The 20,105-nt window shown below is 40.7% G+C and overlaps 1 protein-coding gene across 3 annotated transcripts in view; it reads right to left on the bottom strand.

Moving 5' to 3' along the window:
- TNKS (tankyrase) overlaps window positions 1-20,105 on the bottom strand; it is a 144,649-nt gene extending 124,544 nt beyond the window's left edge. The window contains exons 1-2 of one of the 3 annotated variants that reach the window (XR_006167051.1): window positions 19,556-20,105; window positions 8,103-8,327 (exon numbers count right to left, since the gene is read on the bottom strand). Coding sequence is in view for 2 of the 3 variants with exons in the window: in XM_042808425.1 (XP_042664359.1) it covers window positions 8,103-8,327; window positions 19,556-20,057 (727 nt within the window). In the remaining variant the exon portion in view is untranslated. The remainder of the gene's footprint in view (window positions 1-8,102; window positions 8,328-19,555) is intronic. The other 2 variants (XM_042808425.1, XM_042808426.1) reach the window with 2 other exon arrangements.

Here is a 20,105-nt window from a genome sequence, read left to right as displayed (position 1 = left end):
AAAGAAACATCATAGAATAAATTACTCTTTTCTCATCCTCCACAGATTCTCCTGTGTCAAGCAGCCAAAAGTGGGAAAAAGATTAGTTTTATTGATACCTGAATTTTAAGAAATAGAACTGGGAAAAAGCCTAAAATCCACAGATAGGTTCTAACATATTTATTGTCAATATAGTCCAAACCTAGCAGAAAAACAGATGGCTTCCAAAATATACACAGGGTATGAAACCCCAGACAAGGCAATTCTTCTCAACCTACTTTCATGAAGTTGAATTTCAAGCAACTTTAAGCAATACAAATACCATAATATAAGTTACAGCCTTAAGGACCATAAGAAACACAGTAACATGACAGATTTTACAAGCCTTCAGCAACACTAGTTCCAGATTTGCAAACAAGAAGTCATTTTATTGGCATAACCCTGCAGACAAGTCTTGCTCACCTGAAGTAAGGCTCATTTTCACACAATTCGTACAAAGCATCATCCTCTCTGCTATCAAGTTTACTGTTGATTTTGTTTCTGAAGAGGATTTAACCTCAGGATTAATCCAGCTCAATGCTTGGTCCTCTCACGAAAATGTTGTGGTAAGGCACTTCACCTTGTGTCAATGACCCCCTTGTTTCAAGGCTCCTGGCACTCAGAGAAGCTTCGTCAGGCACACATGGGTGACTGACACTGCTCACAGAGATTTTCTTCATAAAGCATCTATCATGGCTACATGTGCACAGATGAAAAATGCCAGCAGAAAGAATTCCCTGAAGTCTTTACAGCAAACAAGCCCATCTCATTTCGGCAGTTTTTGCCGTAACAGTAATTCCTGTAGACTGTCCTACATTAACAGACCTGCCTGCACATAGATGTCACATACTGAAGATGTATCCTTCATCTACAGGAATCGATCTACCTCCCTCCTGTCCTTCTGCCAAAGCCCACCAGGGAGCACTGCAGTTGTATATGCCATGGCAAAGGGTCCCAAACCATTTTCTGTAGTCTCTTTTGACAAAAGCCCTGTTGTCTCACATTCCAGTCCACTGTTACTATGACAACAGTATTACAATGCCTCCAAATTACCAATGTATGATTTCAATCATTGGTTCCTCCACCCCCATCAGCTCACAGAGAAGAAGGCCTTATTCTCAGGTCCCTTTCAATATTCTGAACTACAGACTTATGCAGTGGGAAATGTAGTAAGATTCAGCTCAAGCAGCTCTCATTCTTGTGATGGGTATTGATGTCTGAAAGCTGACATAGCATAAACAAGTGGTTAGAGTACATGAAACTATTTAAAACCATGAGCAAGAACACCAGTGAGAAAGCAAAAACATTCTTCCACTCAATCTAAAACATGGAAGTTCTATCCTGTGCTTGCTATCGCGCAAGGTTCACTTGAGAAAGACCCCAAGAAGAAACATTATAAGTAGACTTAAGCATATTATGTCTTTGAGACACTGTATGCACAAGATTGAAAACCATTTGCTACTCAAAGAAGCAGAGTTCCACACACATGCTGTCATTCACTGAGCAGAAACAGACAGAAAGAAATCATAACCTCAATAGTCTGATGAGCCTCTTTCCACACTAACAGATTTGGCTTTGATCAGTGATCTGAGTAATCATTATTATTAATAGTAACCAGGATTTTTATTTTGTGTGTCTGGACAGATAGGTAGATGCAGTTAACCAGGACTGCTTGGCCTTAAGCATATCAAATCACAAGGTACCTTTGCTCCGTATGTCAATGTAAACTGCAACCAACAGATAGGACAGCTCCCGCATCACAGGGAGTAATTCATGTCCTTCTTATGGCACAAAACTCATGGTTTTGATACACAAAACCAGGCTAAATTTCTTTAGACTGTCCCGCAGCTTAATGAAGTTCAAATACAAGTCACTGTCTTCCAACTGCACACTATGAGTAGTCGGTAGCAGTAGTGCTCCAATTATGTAGTTCAAAAGTCAAAGCAGGAATATTAATATTCAAGAATCTTCTAACATAAACAGCAGCAATAATTAAACATTTTACACGAAGTGTGTGGAAGTACCCACTTGAGAGCATTTTCCAGTGATTTTACAAGCCTCTGAACACCAGATTCCTGATATTCTCCTTTGAATCTAAGCTTCCTTCCAGAACACCAGTTCTCCAAGAGAATCTCTGGGAATTCACTACATTTCTCCGACAAGCAATGTGCATAAGCAGCTCCCAATGTACCTCAAATACCAATATCCTCTAATACGTAATAAGCTACTAGTCTTCTTCTAGGCTTCTGTCAATCAAGCAGCTAAATCTATAGTCATTGTAATAATTTTTCAGTTAAGATGCTAAAGCTTCTCTGCCTCACCTCACCCCACAACCCACTCCCACAAATAACTGGCTACATAGTAAAATCAGACACAACTCTTTCAGAGCAACACAGTTCCTCTGCTTAGAAGACAAAACGCTCTGAACATTCTAAAATCTCAAGGGACAAAAATATCATAAATTGTAATAGTGTTGCTATTTGTTATACATTCCTTCTTTGCAAGGTGGCCAAACATACAGGTTCAATGATTAGGCAAATCACCATTTCTACAATTCCTTTAAGGTTTACTGTGCACTAGTTGTACCCATAAAATTACCTTTCACAGATTTAAAAAATCTTAATAGATGGTTTATACTGCCTTGCAGGAAGAGGTCACATCATATTCCTTCCACATATTTCAGCCTAAAGATACATAATAGCAGAAGGTAATAGCAAATGAATTATTCTCCCTCCCCAGTCCTGAGGAAGCACAGCAGGGTCAGCAATGTTTTGACATGTTAACAAAGAGACATTTAATTAACAGTGATCCCTATGCTAAGGGCAGGACCTGTACACTGGAAAACCAGCTAGCTTAAACAAATTTTAGTTTGCTTGCTTGCTGTATCTTTCAAGTGCAAAAAGGGTAATGGAGAAGGAAAAAAAAAAAAAAAAAAAAAAAAAAAAAAAAAAAAAAAATCAACTTCCACTGAAGTTTTCTGGTCAAAAAGAGAGACACAAATGCACCTTGACACTACCATTAGACATCACTTAGTAGCACTGGGACAGTTAATTCATGATGCCACGGCATCTTTGCAGGAATTTTGTAAGTAGTCCAGAGGAAGCCAGTTAAAAACACTGGTCTAATGTCATATTAATTCCTGATGGATCTTTCGCACTGCATGGGCTAAAAATCATTTTAAAAAAAACTTTCACAGTTCTGTACGGTGTTGAAGAGAGCTTTTCGGTAGCTAGAATTTTTTATTTCCCTAAAATTAATAAAGTACCCTGCATGTTCAGATCCATAAATCATGGTATCCCCATAGAAGATGCATATTTGTGAAGGATGCCCTTAAAAACTAAGCAGGTGTAAGACACTGGAGATGACTTTTAGGCTAGCAGTCCTGTAGTTCTCACAACACTTAACTGGAGGTCCACCTGAAATAAAAAATAAAAGTAATAATAAAAAAAAAATCTCTGCAGGAATACAGCCTCTGCAGAAACACACACAGTGGAGAACAGAGCAAGCCCAGAGAGACTGCATAGGCACAACTTCTATAAGGTTATTTTTAGCCTAGGTTTTCTTAACCAAAAAAAAAAAAAAAAAAAAAAGCCAAAACCAACAACTGTGTTGAACAAACAGAGTTTTAAAGGAGCTGTTACCACTCAGGAAATACCTTAGAGCTATTCCCATTCAGTGCTCAGCAACCAGAAAACCAAAACAGAAAGAACATTAAGCTACCCTATAAATCTACTACATCTAGTTTTGTTGTCTGAATCCCCCATACCAACCCCTCACCCTTAAAAGAAAAAGACAAAAATACCATAATATTCAGTGGGACAACACAACAGAGGACTATGTTTTCCAGCTTGGAAAAGGCACATTTGAGGGAAGAAAAGACTAAGGTGTATAAAATCACAAAGGATATGTCGAGTGCAACAGAAATAACTGTTAACTATTTCTCATGAAAGACGTAAATGGCTTGCAATAAAAGTAATCAAGAATAACATTTTAAAGAAAAGGAAGGGTTTCCTTCCTACAAGACTATTAAATTGTAAAATTGTCTTGCCACAGCATTTAAGAAGTAATTAGATCTATCTTTCAAGAATTCTGTAAACCGATGGCCATGCAACACAGTCCAGATGCAGCCTCTGCTATATGAAGTTCCTAAGTTGCCAATTGCCATGAGAACTCATGCAGACACTCAGGCAACTCATAACCTCTGAGCATCTGCTACATATCATTGTTGGAGAAAAGTGAACCACCTGGATCTTTGGTCTGACCGCAATATAGACTTTCAGATGAAGTAGATCATCCTTTCTCCCCAGCCCAACCTGCGGAATAGTCACTACCCTGACGTTGCAGCATTCTTCCAAACACACTTCCTAGAGTTCACTATTCATCCATTATTCCATGAGTAAACATGACACTGAGGAACAAAACCACTTTTCATTAGTTCTAGAAGCAGTCTACAGACTCTGAAAATGCATCTTCCTGACAGATAAAGCAATCCTAGAAGCCATAAATACTGGAGAACACTATCTAAACAATTGGTTTTACTGCTTCAATACATTTAGACCAAAAATTGATTACATATAGCAAACAACACTTTCAAATGGATTCAATTACTTAGCAACTAAACAGATCTGCAGTGACTAAATATATTGTAAGAGATGGTCAGCAAACCACCTGAATAATTCTTACCATCCTCCAAGATCTCCTACACTTCCAGACCCAGGACGCAAAAGCAACTGCCAGCTAAAAGAGCTACAGACCATTTTCCTCCCCAACTCAGTACATATGCATTCTCTCCAAGTTCCTACACTGTCCTATAATTGGAATAATCAACCAGTAAAACAGAAGAACATTCAGTCATTTGCTGTCTTACAGTTTCCTGGAGCAGAGGTTTGTGCATGGCCTGATGAGCTTTCATCAGTTCATGCACACTTCTTATTCCCACATAAGCTTCCCAGCTGCAGGATTTGTACCTATATTAGTCTAAATTCAGCTGTACAGCTGAGCACTCTTAATACTTTTCACATAAATATGCATACTCCGTTCCAGGTCTAGTGTTAGACACCAGAGCATTCTACAGTTGTAGTGCAAACACTACCTAGCTTTTGTTGGTCTTCCCATTCTGCTTCAATGCCTTGAGTTTTCCTGCAAAAAATCATTATTCATTAATATCCTGCATCTCTGCACTCTGTTCATTTATCACTTTGTCCCTTTTTGACCTATAAATGGCCAAAAGAACAACGTTCTATGCTTGCTATGATAAAGAAAAGATGCAGACTGGGGTGGCACAGAAGAAGGGGAGAAGATAAATTGGAAAATTCTCACCCATTACATCATTTGGAAGAAGATGCCAAAAACAGGTAGCCAAAAATAAGGCTAGATGACAAACTCCTACACAGTCTATTGCTTTTCAGACAGATATCTAAGTCCACCAATAAATTCTACATTATACCAGGATTTCCAGACAATGTTCTTCAATTAATGCTTTTTAAAAAGCATGCATTGCTTGTTCAAAAAAGAACATTCTAAGAATAGGATTTTTTTTTTTTTTTTTTTTTTACAGGCCAAATTCTTCCACCATATCTGCTATAACCATCTACAGTTAAGGTGTAAATACCAGCACTGTACAATATATTTCAGAAAGGTATTCAAGTACTCCTAGTCAGAATTCATGTTCTAAGGAATCATTGTTCCATTATCCCTGTGTATAATGTGTTCCTTCAAAAGACTCTGAGATAAAAGCTCAAGACCTTAATATAAAACTTTTATATAAAACCATTGAAAGTAAACAGGAACTTGAAGACAGTGAAACATGCTTGCCCACTAGACATAAATTGCAAATAAACTCACTGAAACAAGAAAGAATACATTCCTTTGCCTATGCTCATGTCATAGCAGTTTTATGAATCAACTAAATCCCAAAGAAGCATCACACTACAGTATATATGTAGATATGCGACTGGTGACACTGCCTTCAGTAATAACTCTCACATCAACAGATCGACTATCTGACAAATATGACATACATGCATATCCAAACATGCTTGCTTGTTTAAAAGAAAATAATTTCTTAAAAAATTCCCAGACTCCAATCTGCATGCAGCCCTGACCAGTGCTTCCAAGGAAGCCAACAAGTGCAGAGCACAGCAGAACTTGGGGATTTAATCCATACCATGTGCTGAATATTTTATATATATGGATCACCCCCTTAGTTTAGCATCTAACATTTAGAGTCACAGATCTAATCTGTGCATGGAACACAGAATGAAGTTCTGTGTAATACAAGCTGTAACTTTTGTTCTGTACTTCCTTTCTCCAAGCCCATAACTTCTTGCTGAATTAGAGTATACCTTTAAAAGGTATCATCAGTTCCTTGATTATATAAATTAGATCTAAATAATCTCAAATTACTGCCAGCATTGCACATCAAAATTGATGTACCACATAATCTGTCACCTTGATCTGACCTGCCTTGTCTCCTCCAAAGAGGAGAGTCTTTAGACAAACCACCCAAAGTGACACTACCCATGCTGCCCCCCTAAATCCTAAAATCTGTTGCAACCATCTTTCATCTACCACCTATGAACACAAAGGTGTACTGCTGCACCCCCTCTTGCTTTATAACAGTGTTTTAAAAGACTGAGCAAGACGAGTCTTTTCCAAAGCAAACAAGTCCAGTCCTCCTTCACAGGTCACTTTTCTCCTCAGCCTATCACCATCAGCGTTCTCCCATTTAATTTGTATTTTCAGTCAGCAGTTCCCAAAGCCAGGCAGGCTCCAGCACTGAATAGACCAAAGTAATTACTTCCTTTAAGTCACACAGAAAACTCCAGTTACTGACTGGAATTAAGCTTACTTTTCCATTCACCACTGTCACAACAGACTGTTATTGGGACCTACTATGTCAGTGGTTCTCCTTCCACAGTACTGCTGCATGATCAACCATACTCAGTAACTTCTGTAGAATATTCTCCATATGTTTTACCTCGCACACCGAGGTGAAAGTAATGAAGTCCCTCACATCCCTTGTAAAAAGAAGGAACAGACTAAAAAATTTTATTTTTATGTTTCCTCCAATTTTCTTTCCCTCAATTTTTGGTATTTAAGTAATAATGTTAAATATTGCAATAAAACTAATGCAAAAACTTGTCCTATAAGTTCTGCAGCTTTCTCTGCACGGATTTTATGTAGTACGTCTTTAAGCAAATAGACATTATCTGAAATTCTGAAAATTGTGTCCTGTTATCTAGATAACATATAGAACAACTCTTATGTCCGTAATCTTAACTGCGGTTCCTAATAATCAAGCTTTCCTTTCCACATTTGATAAAAAACACAATGTTGAGCAGGCCATTTTACTCAAGTTAGAAGATGTGAAAAGAGCCAGAACTGATAAACAAGTTCAAGGAACAGATCTGAGTGTAAAATCTAAAAATAAAAATAGAACTTCCCATTTAGAAAAGAAGTAATACTAAGTACGCCGAGAAAAACTATAAAAGTTAAAGACATCCTGACTGAAAAGCTTTTTATATGTTCTAGACACATTTAAAATGATTGAAGTGTTCAATTTTACTTGAAATTGCTTTGGCTCCAGGCTACAGCACACATACTGAAGATATATAACCACTGTGAACAATAGTGTCCTATAACTTGTATAGGAAAGATCCAAAGGACTAATGGGATGTTTCCCCATAGTGTATAAATGAAAGGTTAACCATCTTCCTAACCACTAAGACAATGTACAGAGCAGCCCAAATAGCAGACTTTACCTAGTAAATCTAGTTTTCTTGAGAGCGACCAAACCAGACAAACTTCCATATACAGGTTTTGAATACTGTAATTTAACAGACAAGGAGACTTTACCCAACCTCCCCAGGTTAGTTTTTCAGATGTAAGTTCAGCAAAGCTCATATTATGCATCATGAAAAAGTTAGTCTTAAATGACTATCACTATACCTACCTGCTAGTTTAAAAGAAGTCAGCTTTTAAGGACAAGCAGTATCTTTTGTCTCGAGTCCAGCACATTAACAATTACAACTGCACAAAACATGTATCTGGTAAAGTTTCAATGTAAGAAGCAAGACACTTACCAATACACACATCTATCTTCCCCTTGATAGCAGCCTCATGCAAAGGAGTGTAGTTCCAATTGTCTCTAGCATTTGGGTCTGCCCCTTGACACAGTAACAGACTAACCACTTCAGCGTGACCGAAAGAGCAGGCGTTGTGAAGGGGTATCAGCCCCCCGTCGTCACGAGCATGAACGTTCGCTCCTGTCTGTAGCAAGTGCTCTACAACATCTTTCCTTCCAAAACCTGCAAGAGAACGTATTTCTGTTCATTTGTCTGGTAAAACAACATATTTAATATTTCAAACTGTTTACTCTTAGTCCAGTGTACAGACATCGAACTATGTTATTCATGTCCCTCTTCTACTTTTTGGTTCATTTCACCATAAAATGAGACTCATTTCAGCAGGTGAATAAACGGCTGGAAGATTCACTTACACTCATGACAGCAGTGAACAGTGTTGTGTTATAATTACCCTGACCAGCCACCACTATCTCATGAAGTTGTTCCACAACAGGCTTGCAATTCTTTTTCAAGAAAACCTTATTATGAATTCTTAAAATTTATAATAATCTGTATGTACGTAAACAAATATCTTGCATACTTTCTCTTGCTATAGGTCTTCATCTTGGAGAAGACTTCATATTAATAAACACTGAAAGATCTTGTCAGTGTTCAAGCAGAACCGTATCTAAACCCAAACTACATTCTTACTCTTTTACAGCTTTTGGCCACCTCCAGCTGACAAACTGACAGACTAAGAAGTTACAGATAAGTAGAACCGAGACCTCAGCTAGGATATAATGCCTCAGGAAGCTCTCAGCCTAGGAACACAGCTTCTGTTATGGCCAGGGAAAACATCACCATAAAGCCAGCATCATTCAACTAATATGCTTCAGAATCCTGCATCAGCATGTCAGGCCCTGACACCTTTAGCTTGTTGTTCACAATGAACCTGGAAAGGTTCTACTGCCCAAGTGTGCTTCCTATTGCCCTAAATGCCTTAGAGCAGCAGTCTCCAAACTTTTTTGATTGTGCACCCCTATCAGTAAAAAAATTTCTGCGCATACACCCCCAATATATGTGTATTTATAAGTCATATACATGCACCGCTACGTAATTATAAACATACACAAAAGTAGAAATTTTAAAAGGCTAAGGATTAAATGAACACGGTTTTAAAATTTCTATTATATTTATTAATGCTACAGAACATATTTTCTTCCTGCACTCCAATTAAATATTTTGCACATTCCATTTTGGAGACCACTGCCGTAGAGGACAGAAACAAAAACCAGGCTCAAGAAGGACAGTTTGAACTAAAACACAAGTGTTCATTTTTGTACTAGGCTGCATCTCAAAGGTTGGATTGCATTCCTTATAAACCTCAGGGCTAAAAGCAGTATCACTGGAGATTAACACACCATCACTTTAAGGTGTCTTCTGGTAATCATAGATACCAAACAGCTGAAGTATGAAGAATCCCACATGTATAAACTATGTTTATTAAACAGCTGGATTAAATGTTGCAGTGAGTGAAATTCCATCATAGTGATGCTGTCTTCTTATAGATTGTATTAATTCCAGAGATTATGGATCAAAAACATAACTGAAGACATTATTTCCTTTCCAGAAGGCAAATAACAAAGCTCAAGCGAGGCAACAAAGAAGCTGCCGGTTCTCCCCCAGGTGACCATGTAACTGAGCTGCAGCAAAATGCTGCTAAAACAGTGACAGAAATGGTTCTCTGAAGTCAGCACCCTCTGTGGCAGGCAACACCTCATGCATGAAGGCTTCTCAAATCGGAATGTTTTACCCCAAATTTGCAGTCCCTGGATGGGGACCTCCATTTCAATGAACTAAGCCCCCTTTTTGCCATAGTGCACTGGTTACAGCTGCGCAGACTTCTGGTGCAGAATTAACATGCCTTTCCGCCATAGTCCGTACAGAGAGATCTCTAAGCCAGATCTAGCAGCTTTGCATCCACGCTAGCTTAACCAGCTAAGGCTAATGTAACTTGTCGTGTAGCTTCCAGTCAAACCGCAGGCTAGCCGTTCTGCGGGAATTTACACTATCTCCTCAGTGAAGTACAGAGTCCCTCAACACCCATTCCTGAAGGACAGAAGTTTTCTAGAAGCTGACTAATGCAATGGTTAAGGCAGGCAGAGCCAAAACAAAGAGCTCCTTTACCAAGGCTTACCATGGTTTGAGAGCTTTGATGACAGTTTGACAGTATCTTTATTTCAGCCTAAAGAAGTATTCTTTCATGAGACACAAGCAGGTAGGTGCAAGAACAGTCTGGGGAAGACATCAGGGATACGCACACAGATGTCCACATCTAGTTGAGGCTTTAGCAGTTCACACATCCGTTAATCGGGCACAATAATGTAGCTCAAGTTAAAAAGTACAGGCTGGTTACTTTTGGATAGTTGTAAGGATTCATTCATCCCTGCAGTACAAAGCCCTCAGCTGCTTGCAGCACAGGTGCTGGACCACTACAAATTACAAGTTAGCACAATGAATAGAGACCAAAGTAGGTTTTCTTTAATACCTGAGACTAAACAGCAGTTCAGCAGCTGCTCCACAAGCTGCTGAGCCATACCAGCTGCAGGGTGGGACCCACAACCAGACTGGCACCCAACTCAGCAATCCAATTTTAGTCCGTCACCACAGATGAGTCAAAGGTTTCTGGTACCTTAAATTCTAATCACTTCACATTAGAAATTACACCACAGAAATGGAAGCGTGAGAATCAAAACTCGTATTATTAATAATGACACTTAATTATCATGACAGAACTGCTACCAGAAGACACATTTTCCTTAACTGAAGTGCCAGCAAGGCCCCTGCTACTGTAAATCACTGCAGCTTCTAGCATGAAAACTGACTTCTTTATTTGTTTCTTTCCCGTTATGAAACAGTCAACAAGCATCTCCTGTAAGTCTTCAAATAGAAAATGACAGCTTAAATGGGCACAACAGCAAACAAAGGGTATCTGGTCCCACAGCAGAGCTAACAGGTCTGGGACATAAATACCAACAAGCAAGCCCTCAAAGTTCCCATGTTTATATTGTTCATTTGACTGGCAAAGGAAAATTAAGCAAGACAGGAACTAGAAAAGGATGCTTTCAACTCAACAGTACATCAACAGATTTTATTAGCCTTTAGTTTTTATAGACTGAACTACTAAAAACACTGCTGAAACTGCATGAGTGTTTGCTTTACATGTAGTCCTTGTCACTCAAGGAAAAACAACCTGACAGTGCCTGAAAACCCAGATGATTCTTCAGATGTTCACTGCTGTGATTTTTCAGGACTATACACATACTTTTTCAAGATATTGCTGGACAGGGGGTCATTGACAAAGGTATCTTTGGAAATACCAGCAGTAAACACTTCACAGTTTTTGGTGAATTAGCACTTTGTTCAGTCCTCAAAAAGCACAGTAAAGGTTACTATGATTTCGTCCCACAAGACTACCCGTCTTTCAGAGAGAAAGTAACCAATTAGGAGAATAACTTCCCCTGCCACCACAGGCAAAACTGTAAAAACTTGAATTAACAAAATGCCAGAAAGTCTTTAAAATGATCACGCGACCCAATCTGACAAAGCAGTTGTAATTACTGAAACTCCTGCAGTGTCAGGGTCACCTTTTGTAAAAAACAACAGACACATGCCAAGCTATTTGCGACAGATGAAGCACATATAATTCGGTTTAACGTGAAGAAACTGACGTGATATAATTTAAGATGACTTGAAAAATCCTACTCGTGGATATTTCCAGTGCAACTTGAATTTACAAAGTCTAAGGAGGAGTTTCCAAAAACGAACCTTTTATCAAAGATCCCAAAAGACAATCAAAAATAAGGTTCCTACAGAAAACAGACAAGACAAGGGTAACGATGGAGGAGAGTCACATTTAAAGTCCCAGCATACAAGCTTGTTTTGATGAGACTCACCTGCCAGCTTCCAAAGCACACTCATGGCAGAGTCCCTTACTAACTTGGGTTATTTCACACAGGTAAAATACACATGCTTTGCCCTCATTTTAACTTCTTTACACAATTTAGAAGTTTCAGGTAAGTTACAGTACCTCAGAAAACATACTGTCCAGTAGAGAAAGGAAGCAGTATTCCCACTATAAAAAGGCAGTAGCAAGAGAACATCTGAAATTTAAGGGTGAAGCACTCATCAATCAAACCAAAGGCAAAGATTCAGAGTGACTGACAGGCTCTTCATTTCTCCAGACATCTCTCAAACAACTGAAGACTAAGGCTTGGCAAAAGCCAGGAGATGGACATGGCTATGATAGCTTTACATAAATCAAGAGACAGGCAGATAATTCAGAGAAAACACCACTTCACTAGTTCTTTGTCAATGCTGTATTCTTGCCCTTTTCCAATTTATACCAGTCACTTCAGGCTGAAAGTGAGAAAAGGCCTCAGGTAATAAACTGGCAGCTTGAAAATTAAGCTAAGTAACTTTTAAATGCTGTCAGACAAGACAGCACACAGAGACGCCACCAAACGCTTACTACTACTGCCAAGGCGACCTGTCCTACTCGCCCCTTCACATCCTGCTCCCATCCCGCCAGCTTGCCCTGTCCCATTTCTTCTGTGACATTGAACCTAAGGAACTACAGGCAACACAGTGAGCAGGCTGAATGACTGATGAGAGAAGTGATGCAAGGAAAGCAACAGGAGCATCAGTTGACACCCTCTGTTACACGCTCCAGTTTGGGCTTCCATGTTAAACCTGTGTTCAGTTAGCCAGAAACTTTCATATGGTAACAGTTTACAGACACTTCATTACTAATATGACCAGAAGTCATGTAATTCATTACCCAATTTCAAGACTCATTTTCAGAAAGTTTGATTTAAAAAGCAACCAAATAAATATATGGACTTTCCACTAGAACTGGAAGAATGCTTTCCCCAGTGAGTACAATCATTAAGTAGTCAGGTTGATCAGTCCAAGTGCAGCTGTACTGTTTCACCCGCTGCCCAATTAATGTCACAACATAGCAAATGCCAATTCCAACCTCTGCAAAGCTGCCGTTATGTGCACAGTTTAACTTATCCATGGAAGACTTTTAACTCTCTCTAAGCATTTTTCCTGCTCCTTTCACCTCCTTGCTCTCAAGAACACATTCACTCAAAAAGGAGCTGAATTTTACAAAAGTCTATAATCACAGGTTAAGCAAACCTGCAGGTATTACTGTGATCTCAAGCAAATCAGGAAGGATGCTCTTATTAAATGTAATCCAACTTGTTAGAGCACTGAACACACCTCATATGAGAATACATGCCCTTGGAGAAGCACACATCCTTTTGAGAATGCTTTTAAACGGTAAGCAAAGGGTGAAAAAAGTTAAAGCTAAGTCACTGTACATCTCTTTGCCTTGATGGTGCACGTACTGGAACCAGATTTTTCCCCCAAGACAGGTCTTCCAAAAGCCACCAGCACTTCTCACACTTCACTAGGCAGAACACAATTAAATTGATTAACTAAGTAAACTGAAGAGCCTTCAAGCTAGGAAAAAGGGTACATGGGACAGCATTACTGAAGGTCTGAGATTTTGCATTTATATCCTCCTATAAATTCCTTCAAAGAATTTTAAAGGACAGGAGATACACTGCATAAACTATTGCAAGATCATTCAAGAGATCAAGTTATCAGTCATGAAGAAAGCAAGCTGAAACTTCCTAGGAAGTAATGCGCTTGTGACACTAACAGAGTTTACATACTACAAATGCTACAAAAACATGAAAGAAAGAATTCCAAAGCCAAGGCTAGTCATTTATCAATTCATCTTTCTACATTAAAAATTCTGCATTTTACAGGCTCTGAGCCTATAAGGCTGCCAGGATGTTTCCTAATTTAGTACACAATCTGCACTCTTCATTCTACCCATATGAATCCAGCTGAAAACTGTTATTACCACCGCTTTAAGTTGCACAAGGCAGAATTAATCAGTGACTCAGCTTTACAAACAACTGTGTGAGTAAAGTCAGACATCCCTTCTATGGCAAGGATATATCAGACAACTGCAACAAAATGAGTCAGAGTACTTTAAGAATGGTATCTCAAGCGAGGCTCTACAGAGCAATTTAAGCTAACTTGTACATTGCACCACCGGTGGAGTGGTCAATTCAGGTGTTTCTGCATAGAGTGGAAGTGTGTAATAAGCTACCAACTACTTTTTGCCATTTCCTGGCTCTCCCTCAAGAAACACTCAGTAGCTAGTTATATTAGTTCTGCCTCCCCAGTTGCTTATCTCAACATGTGTTGCTTACACATGTTGAAGCAGCTTGGCATTTTTATGATTAACAGCTTGCTAGTTGAAAAGTCAACTTGAGCAGTTCTCTTAAACTCTGACCACTGACTATTTTCCAACTTAAGTGAGATCCCTTTGCCTTCCAGATTAAAGTTGTGTACTCCAGAAATTTTCCACAGAACAGTTATATACGCTAGCCTTCATTAAAAGATTAGACTTTCAAAACCTAGTTATTACCAGTGATATCAAAAGCATGCTTACAGAAAACCATTTTCCCCAAACAACTTTTTGCCATTACTATAGACTCAAGCAGAGAGAAAACAAGGAATATCACTGATGCTCTAACAAGTCACCTTAAATCAGGTTTCTCCAAATGCAAGTTTGGGCCAGTGCCACCAGGAGCACTTCACTCTGATGCCAACTCCATACCTTCCAAAAGCTACTCTGGAAACCTCTACCTCTTCCTCAGTACAGAAGTGGGCATTATGCCACAGTTCAGCAATTACCATCAGTATTCTCTATATCCTTGGGCTAAACACTAGCAAGAGAATAAAACTAAAAGAATGCATTGCCTAAGAACTTGAGGAGCTAATTTCACGATCAAAAAGTAAAGTTAAACTTCTCATTAAATGGGTGAGGAACTGGACGAGCTTATGACTATGGCTATGTGAAGAAATTAGCTTATTTCTATCAAGTCCATCTACCTAGTCATTTCTGAAAGAGCTGTTATTACTACAGATCTACCCACAAGGACTAGGCCTAAAACCACATGAATCAAGGTGTCAGCAGCAAAACACATATATATGCTTCTGTAAGGCTAAACCTTGTTTCAGAAGGGAAGAATCAAGTCCGTTAGCAAGCTGGCTCCTACAAATTCTTGCTGGCTGTGGGAAAAAGCTGGGATTTCAGACAAAAGGTCACAGAGGTCCTCCCCATCTAGACATATTAAAGGTAGAAAATTCTTGGAAAGCCAACCTTGGTATGCAAGTACTATAAATGGAGGATGCCACACAAAAAAAAAAAAAAAAAGAGCCATGAAAGCATCACTGCCAACCTGCTTCAAACACGATGGACCAATACAAGCCCCCTCCCTATCCCGCAAACCACGTAATGATTCACAGAAAATATGTAGGTTGAAAGTAAAGTCCTAGTCTACCCCATGCAAAGTATACCTAAAGTGCGGCACATTATCACATAGACTGAAATCGTCCAGTCATTCAAAAAGTCAATAGCATTCCCCAAAGGGAAAAAAATAATCCACCTCTCACATACACACAGAACAACCAACTCATTTGGTTATGCTTGCTAAAAAGGTATTTTGTCAACTATGCGACAACATTACCAATTGCAGGATTATCAAGCCACTTTACAAGAACAGACAGCACAGGCATAACAACATTTTTCAACTAGTAAGGAGCACATAATACAGTAAAAATGTTCATAATCTGGTGAAACCAACAATGACAGTTGAAGATGTTTCTCAAGGAAAAGAGGTAACACACCTTGAGATCAAAGGAGGTGTGCAGTGGAAAGGCAAGAGAATGGAATAGTTTGCCTCATTCAATGCAGTTTGAAGAAGAGAATCATTAAGCAGAACACACTATACTCCCATGAAGAGGGTGAAAAATACAAGAGGAAGCACGTTATTTCTAATACATGTTAACAGTGCAATTATTTAGAGAACTCCTTACCACAGGATGAGCTTCTACTAACATGTAGAAACTGGATCTTGCTCAAACAGTTGCCGAGCTACAAACTGCAGGAAGAGTACTCGGAGAAGTATTATACATGAAGGGGGCAAGTGTACAACTCTTCCCTAGACATCTGCTTTTGGCCAGGAGTACAGATATAACCTTGAGCCGAGCATTTATTTGTTCAAGCCTAGCACAGTTGTTTGTTGGGGTTTTGGGGTTTTTTAGTTAAAATCAAGGTAGAAAACCGAATGCAAAAGCTATAAATACATTCATACCTCCATTTCTTTTTTTGTATTTTGAAATCACTCAATCACTTTCAAGTCTTCAGAAGTTGTTTCTTACTCTGACTCTGGGGTGCTGCTGGACAATATCCAAAGCCTGCACTGGTACCAGAGACCCAAATATCCTACAATCCACACAGCAGTTGACACACGACTGAGTTTTCCTCTTTCCAAGCACATGTATCTCTACAGAAGAATCCATCTAAACCTCTTGCAAAGGAAAAGCTGAACACCACACATCCTGAAAGACATTCAGAATTTCCAGGGGCTCTAATAGAATAACAGTCCAGTTGGAGGATGAAAGCAAAGTGATCCCTTATTAAACCTCTTCCTGCTTGCAAAAGAGGTCTCTATCACCCTGATAAGGCCTCAGTATTAATTTCTGACTTATTAATAGCTAACCCAAGTAGGTCAGATTTATTCAGCATACTAGCTGACATTTCAACACAGAGGTGAAGAACCGATTCCCCTTCATTCAGATCAATTGACAATTCAGGTATCCCAAGTAAAAAAAATCTGGGTAACACTATTACTCCAACTTGATGCGCTCATGCACATTTTATCTGGAAGTGGATAATGGACAGATGACTCCAACTTCTAGAAACAGATTTAGATCTATCCCCAGCTTTCTAAATACTTGATTAAAGAGATTTCAGCTCTTACCTTATCTCCAGCTTACGTCTGTGCTAAGGATTCTGAATGCTCTCAGAAGTCACCCCTTTTATCTTTCTTCTGCCATGAGAAAGGAGATGAAGCTGATTTTGAAACTAGAAACCTCACAAAGCTTAAGGAAACATGAACTTGGTGCTTTTTACAAGAAACCAGAACTAGGGAAGCTGTCCTTCCCTACTACAGTAAAAGTAACTTAACTGCCTGGCATTGCTGCCAAAAATGACATCTGAGAAAACCAGACTGAGCTAGGGAAAAGTCAGCTACCCAGGGAAAAAAAATAAAGAATCATCCAGCTACCCCCAAAATTGAGAAATGAAGAAGAAATTAAAAGAATAGTCCCTCTACCAAAAATCACAACATCAGAAGTGGAACACTCTCTCTCTTGTCATGTAAGAGTTTAGCTTCAAGAGTTTTGAAAGCAGTTTAAAACATATCATATTGCACTCTCCAAGTCCTGTTCCCCTAGAGTGAAAGCCACACAATTCACACTTAGGTATGGCCTATAAAACACAAGCCATTATCCATACACAGCTTCATATACACAGCAGACTCTTATGCTCATAAGGAAACAAGTTTTATCTCCTCTTCTACTCACAAAGGAGAAGGAGATTAAATCAACACACTGCCTCACTGCCAGATATATATGCTGCCTAAGACCAGCTGCATTCAAACAACATGCTTACAGGCTGTTCTAAAATGCAGAACTCCAAGACCTCTGTAGTAAGAAATCTGCCTAATGCTATTGCATGTCAAATCCATTTGGACCAGACATACTGTAGCGATTTGAGATAAAATATGTAAGGAAAAGTCTTTAAATCTAGAAAAACAGATACAGAAATTTGTTAGGTATAAGAACTTCATCTGCTGTTTTCCTCATGCAACAAGGAAGTACCTTCCATTGCTATTACAGTAACAGCTTACTGATCCCATCAACTTTCAAAGCCTTATCCCCTTAAGTAAGTTTTGTCCATTTCTTCTCTAATCAAAGTAGAAGCTACCACTGCAGCTTCAGCGCTACGGTGTATACTAGCACTGAAGTTACAACTTGAGATCTCGGAGTTTAAGGGGAAGCAGCAAGGTCTAAAGTCTGAATCCAAAACAAGCACAGCAGACTTCCAAAACATTATGAACTTCATGCGCACACATGCAGTTGCACTGGCATTACATTCCAGGGTTCACTAAAATTAAGTCCATCTCTGTAACCCAGAAGTTCACTGTATTTTAAATACCACCTGCATAAGGACATGCCTTACTAGTAGTGCTCGAAAAAAATTAAAAGAAAACAGCACAGGACCAAAAGTTCCCTTAGGGATGTCGTGAAATGCCACTTGTACTTTGAAAATGAAAGTGCATACAATCTCAGAGAGCACTATCTGACTGGTAAATTGAACAACACTATTCAGAGTTCCAGGCAACATTGTGCCATAAAATGTTCATTCTCATTATCGCTTTCAACACAGTGCTTTAGAGCCATATGCCAGCATTTAAATACCGACCACTCAATACAGTCTTCTGAATTATCTTTATTTCTGTGTACTAGTGGCCCACTTAATGCTCAAAGAAGATGTGAACCCCTTACTACATAAGGTCCAGTCCCATAACACTGTGGCACATGTCAGAAAGCCCTCAGCCCAACCACAGACCCAGCAATTGTGCAACTCCTGAGTCAGGGCTGATGATTTAAAGCATCTTCCTCATTTTACTTTTATCATGAACTTCAAGTGCCCTGTGTCCCCAGTGAAGATCATGCCCTGTACAACATGTTCTCTTTATGGACTACACTAACAGTGTTCGAAGGTAAAACTTACTTCCACTTAATGTAAACTCTTGCACCTCACTGTTAACTGCTTTCATGACATTATTTCTGATCACAACGACATCTCTTCCCTGTACTAAGAGGCATATTCGCCCCTGGATGCATTTGTTACTTCTACCAAGTTCAGTTGTTCCACTTCACCTCTTTCCCCAGCCCACTCAGACCACAAGAGGTTCAGAGATCAATCAGCAGCCATGCCCAAATAAAAGGAAAAAAAAAGAGAGTTACAAAGTACAAGGCATCAACTTTGATTCCTATCAAGTCTGCATCGCACCACTGGGGTCACTGACTTTCAAGAGCTACTACAATACACGTGAAACCCTTAACTTCAAGACAACTCAGTCCTGAATTCCAGTTTCTCACTTCCTGAGTACACATGCACAGGTTTGCAGCAGCCTGTGTGTCAAACACAGAGAAAAACGTCCATGCTTTTATAGATCTTCGTCTCCCTTAGGCTTCCAGTATCTCCCGTCCCTCCCGTTTCACTCAACAGAAGGTTCTTCTTCCGCTTCATGAGGAAAAGCGTTTAACAGCCGCCGTCTCCCCATAACCTGCACCGGAAAGCTGCCGGGGAAGCGTGCTCACACCCCTCTCACCCGACCCTCCGAGACGCCGGAGGTCCACTCCCCGACGCCAGGGAGGCCACTCGTGGGGAGCCAGGCCGGGAGCTGCACCCTCCCCGGCCCGACGCACCCGCGGTCCCGGCCCGCGCCGGCCCCGTCCCCGGTACCCACCGGCGGCGAAGTGGAGCGGCGTGGACTTGCGGCCTGCCATGTCCTTGGCGTTCACGTTGCCCGTGTCCACCAGGCGCTTGACGCGCGTCACGTCCCCATTGCGGCAGGCCTCCAGCAGCTCGCGGAAGGCCCCGCTCGCCGCGCCCGGCCCCGCCGCCTCCGGGCTCTCCGCCGCCGGGCTCGACGCCACCGAGGACGACGCAGACGAAGAGGAGGAGGAGGAACTGCTGGAGCTGCTGCCCGAGCCCGGCGGCGGGCCCGGTGGGGGGGCGGCGGCACCCGCACCCGCCCCCTCCGAGCACTCCGGGGCCGGAGGCCGCTCCGCGTCCGGGGGAGCCTCGCCTTCGGGGCCGGCCAGGCTGTGGCGCTGAGCGGCGGGGGCGAGGTCGGCCGGTGTCAGGCTGGGGCTGCGCGGCGGCGAGGTGGCGGCGGGCGGCGAGGCCGGCCCGGGCGGCGGTGGCGGGTGGTGGTGGTGGTGATGGGAGCGACGCGTCGCCGCCATCTTCGCCTTCCTCCCCCGCCCCCCTCCACTTTCGGGCTCACCGTCACT

Source organism: Tyto alba, unplaced genomic scaffold, assembly GCF_018691265.1.
Source record: "Tyto alba isolate M040663 unplaced genomic scaffold, T.alba_DEE_v4.0 Super-Scaffold_6, whole genome shotgun sequence".
Taxonomy (NCBI): domain Eukaryota; kingdom Metazoa; phylum Chordata; class Aves; order Strigiformes; family Tytonidae; genus Tyto; species Tyto alba.
The sequence above is the reverse complement of the archived record's forward strand: the minus strand, read 5'-3'. Positions and strand labels throughout refer to the sequence as shown.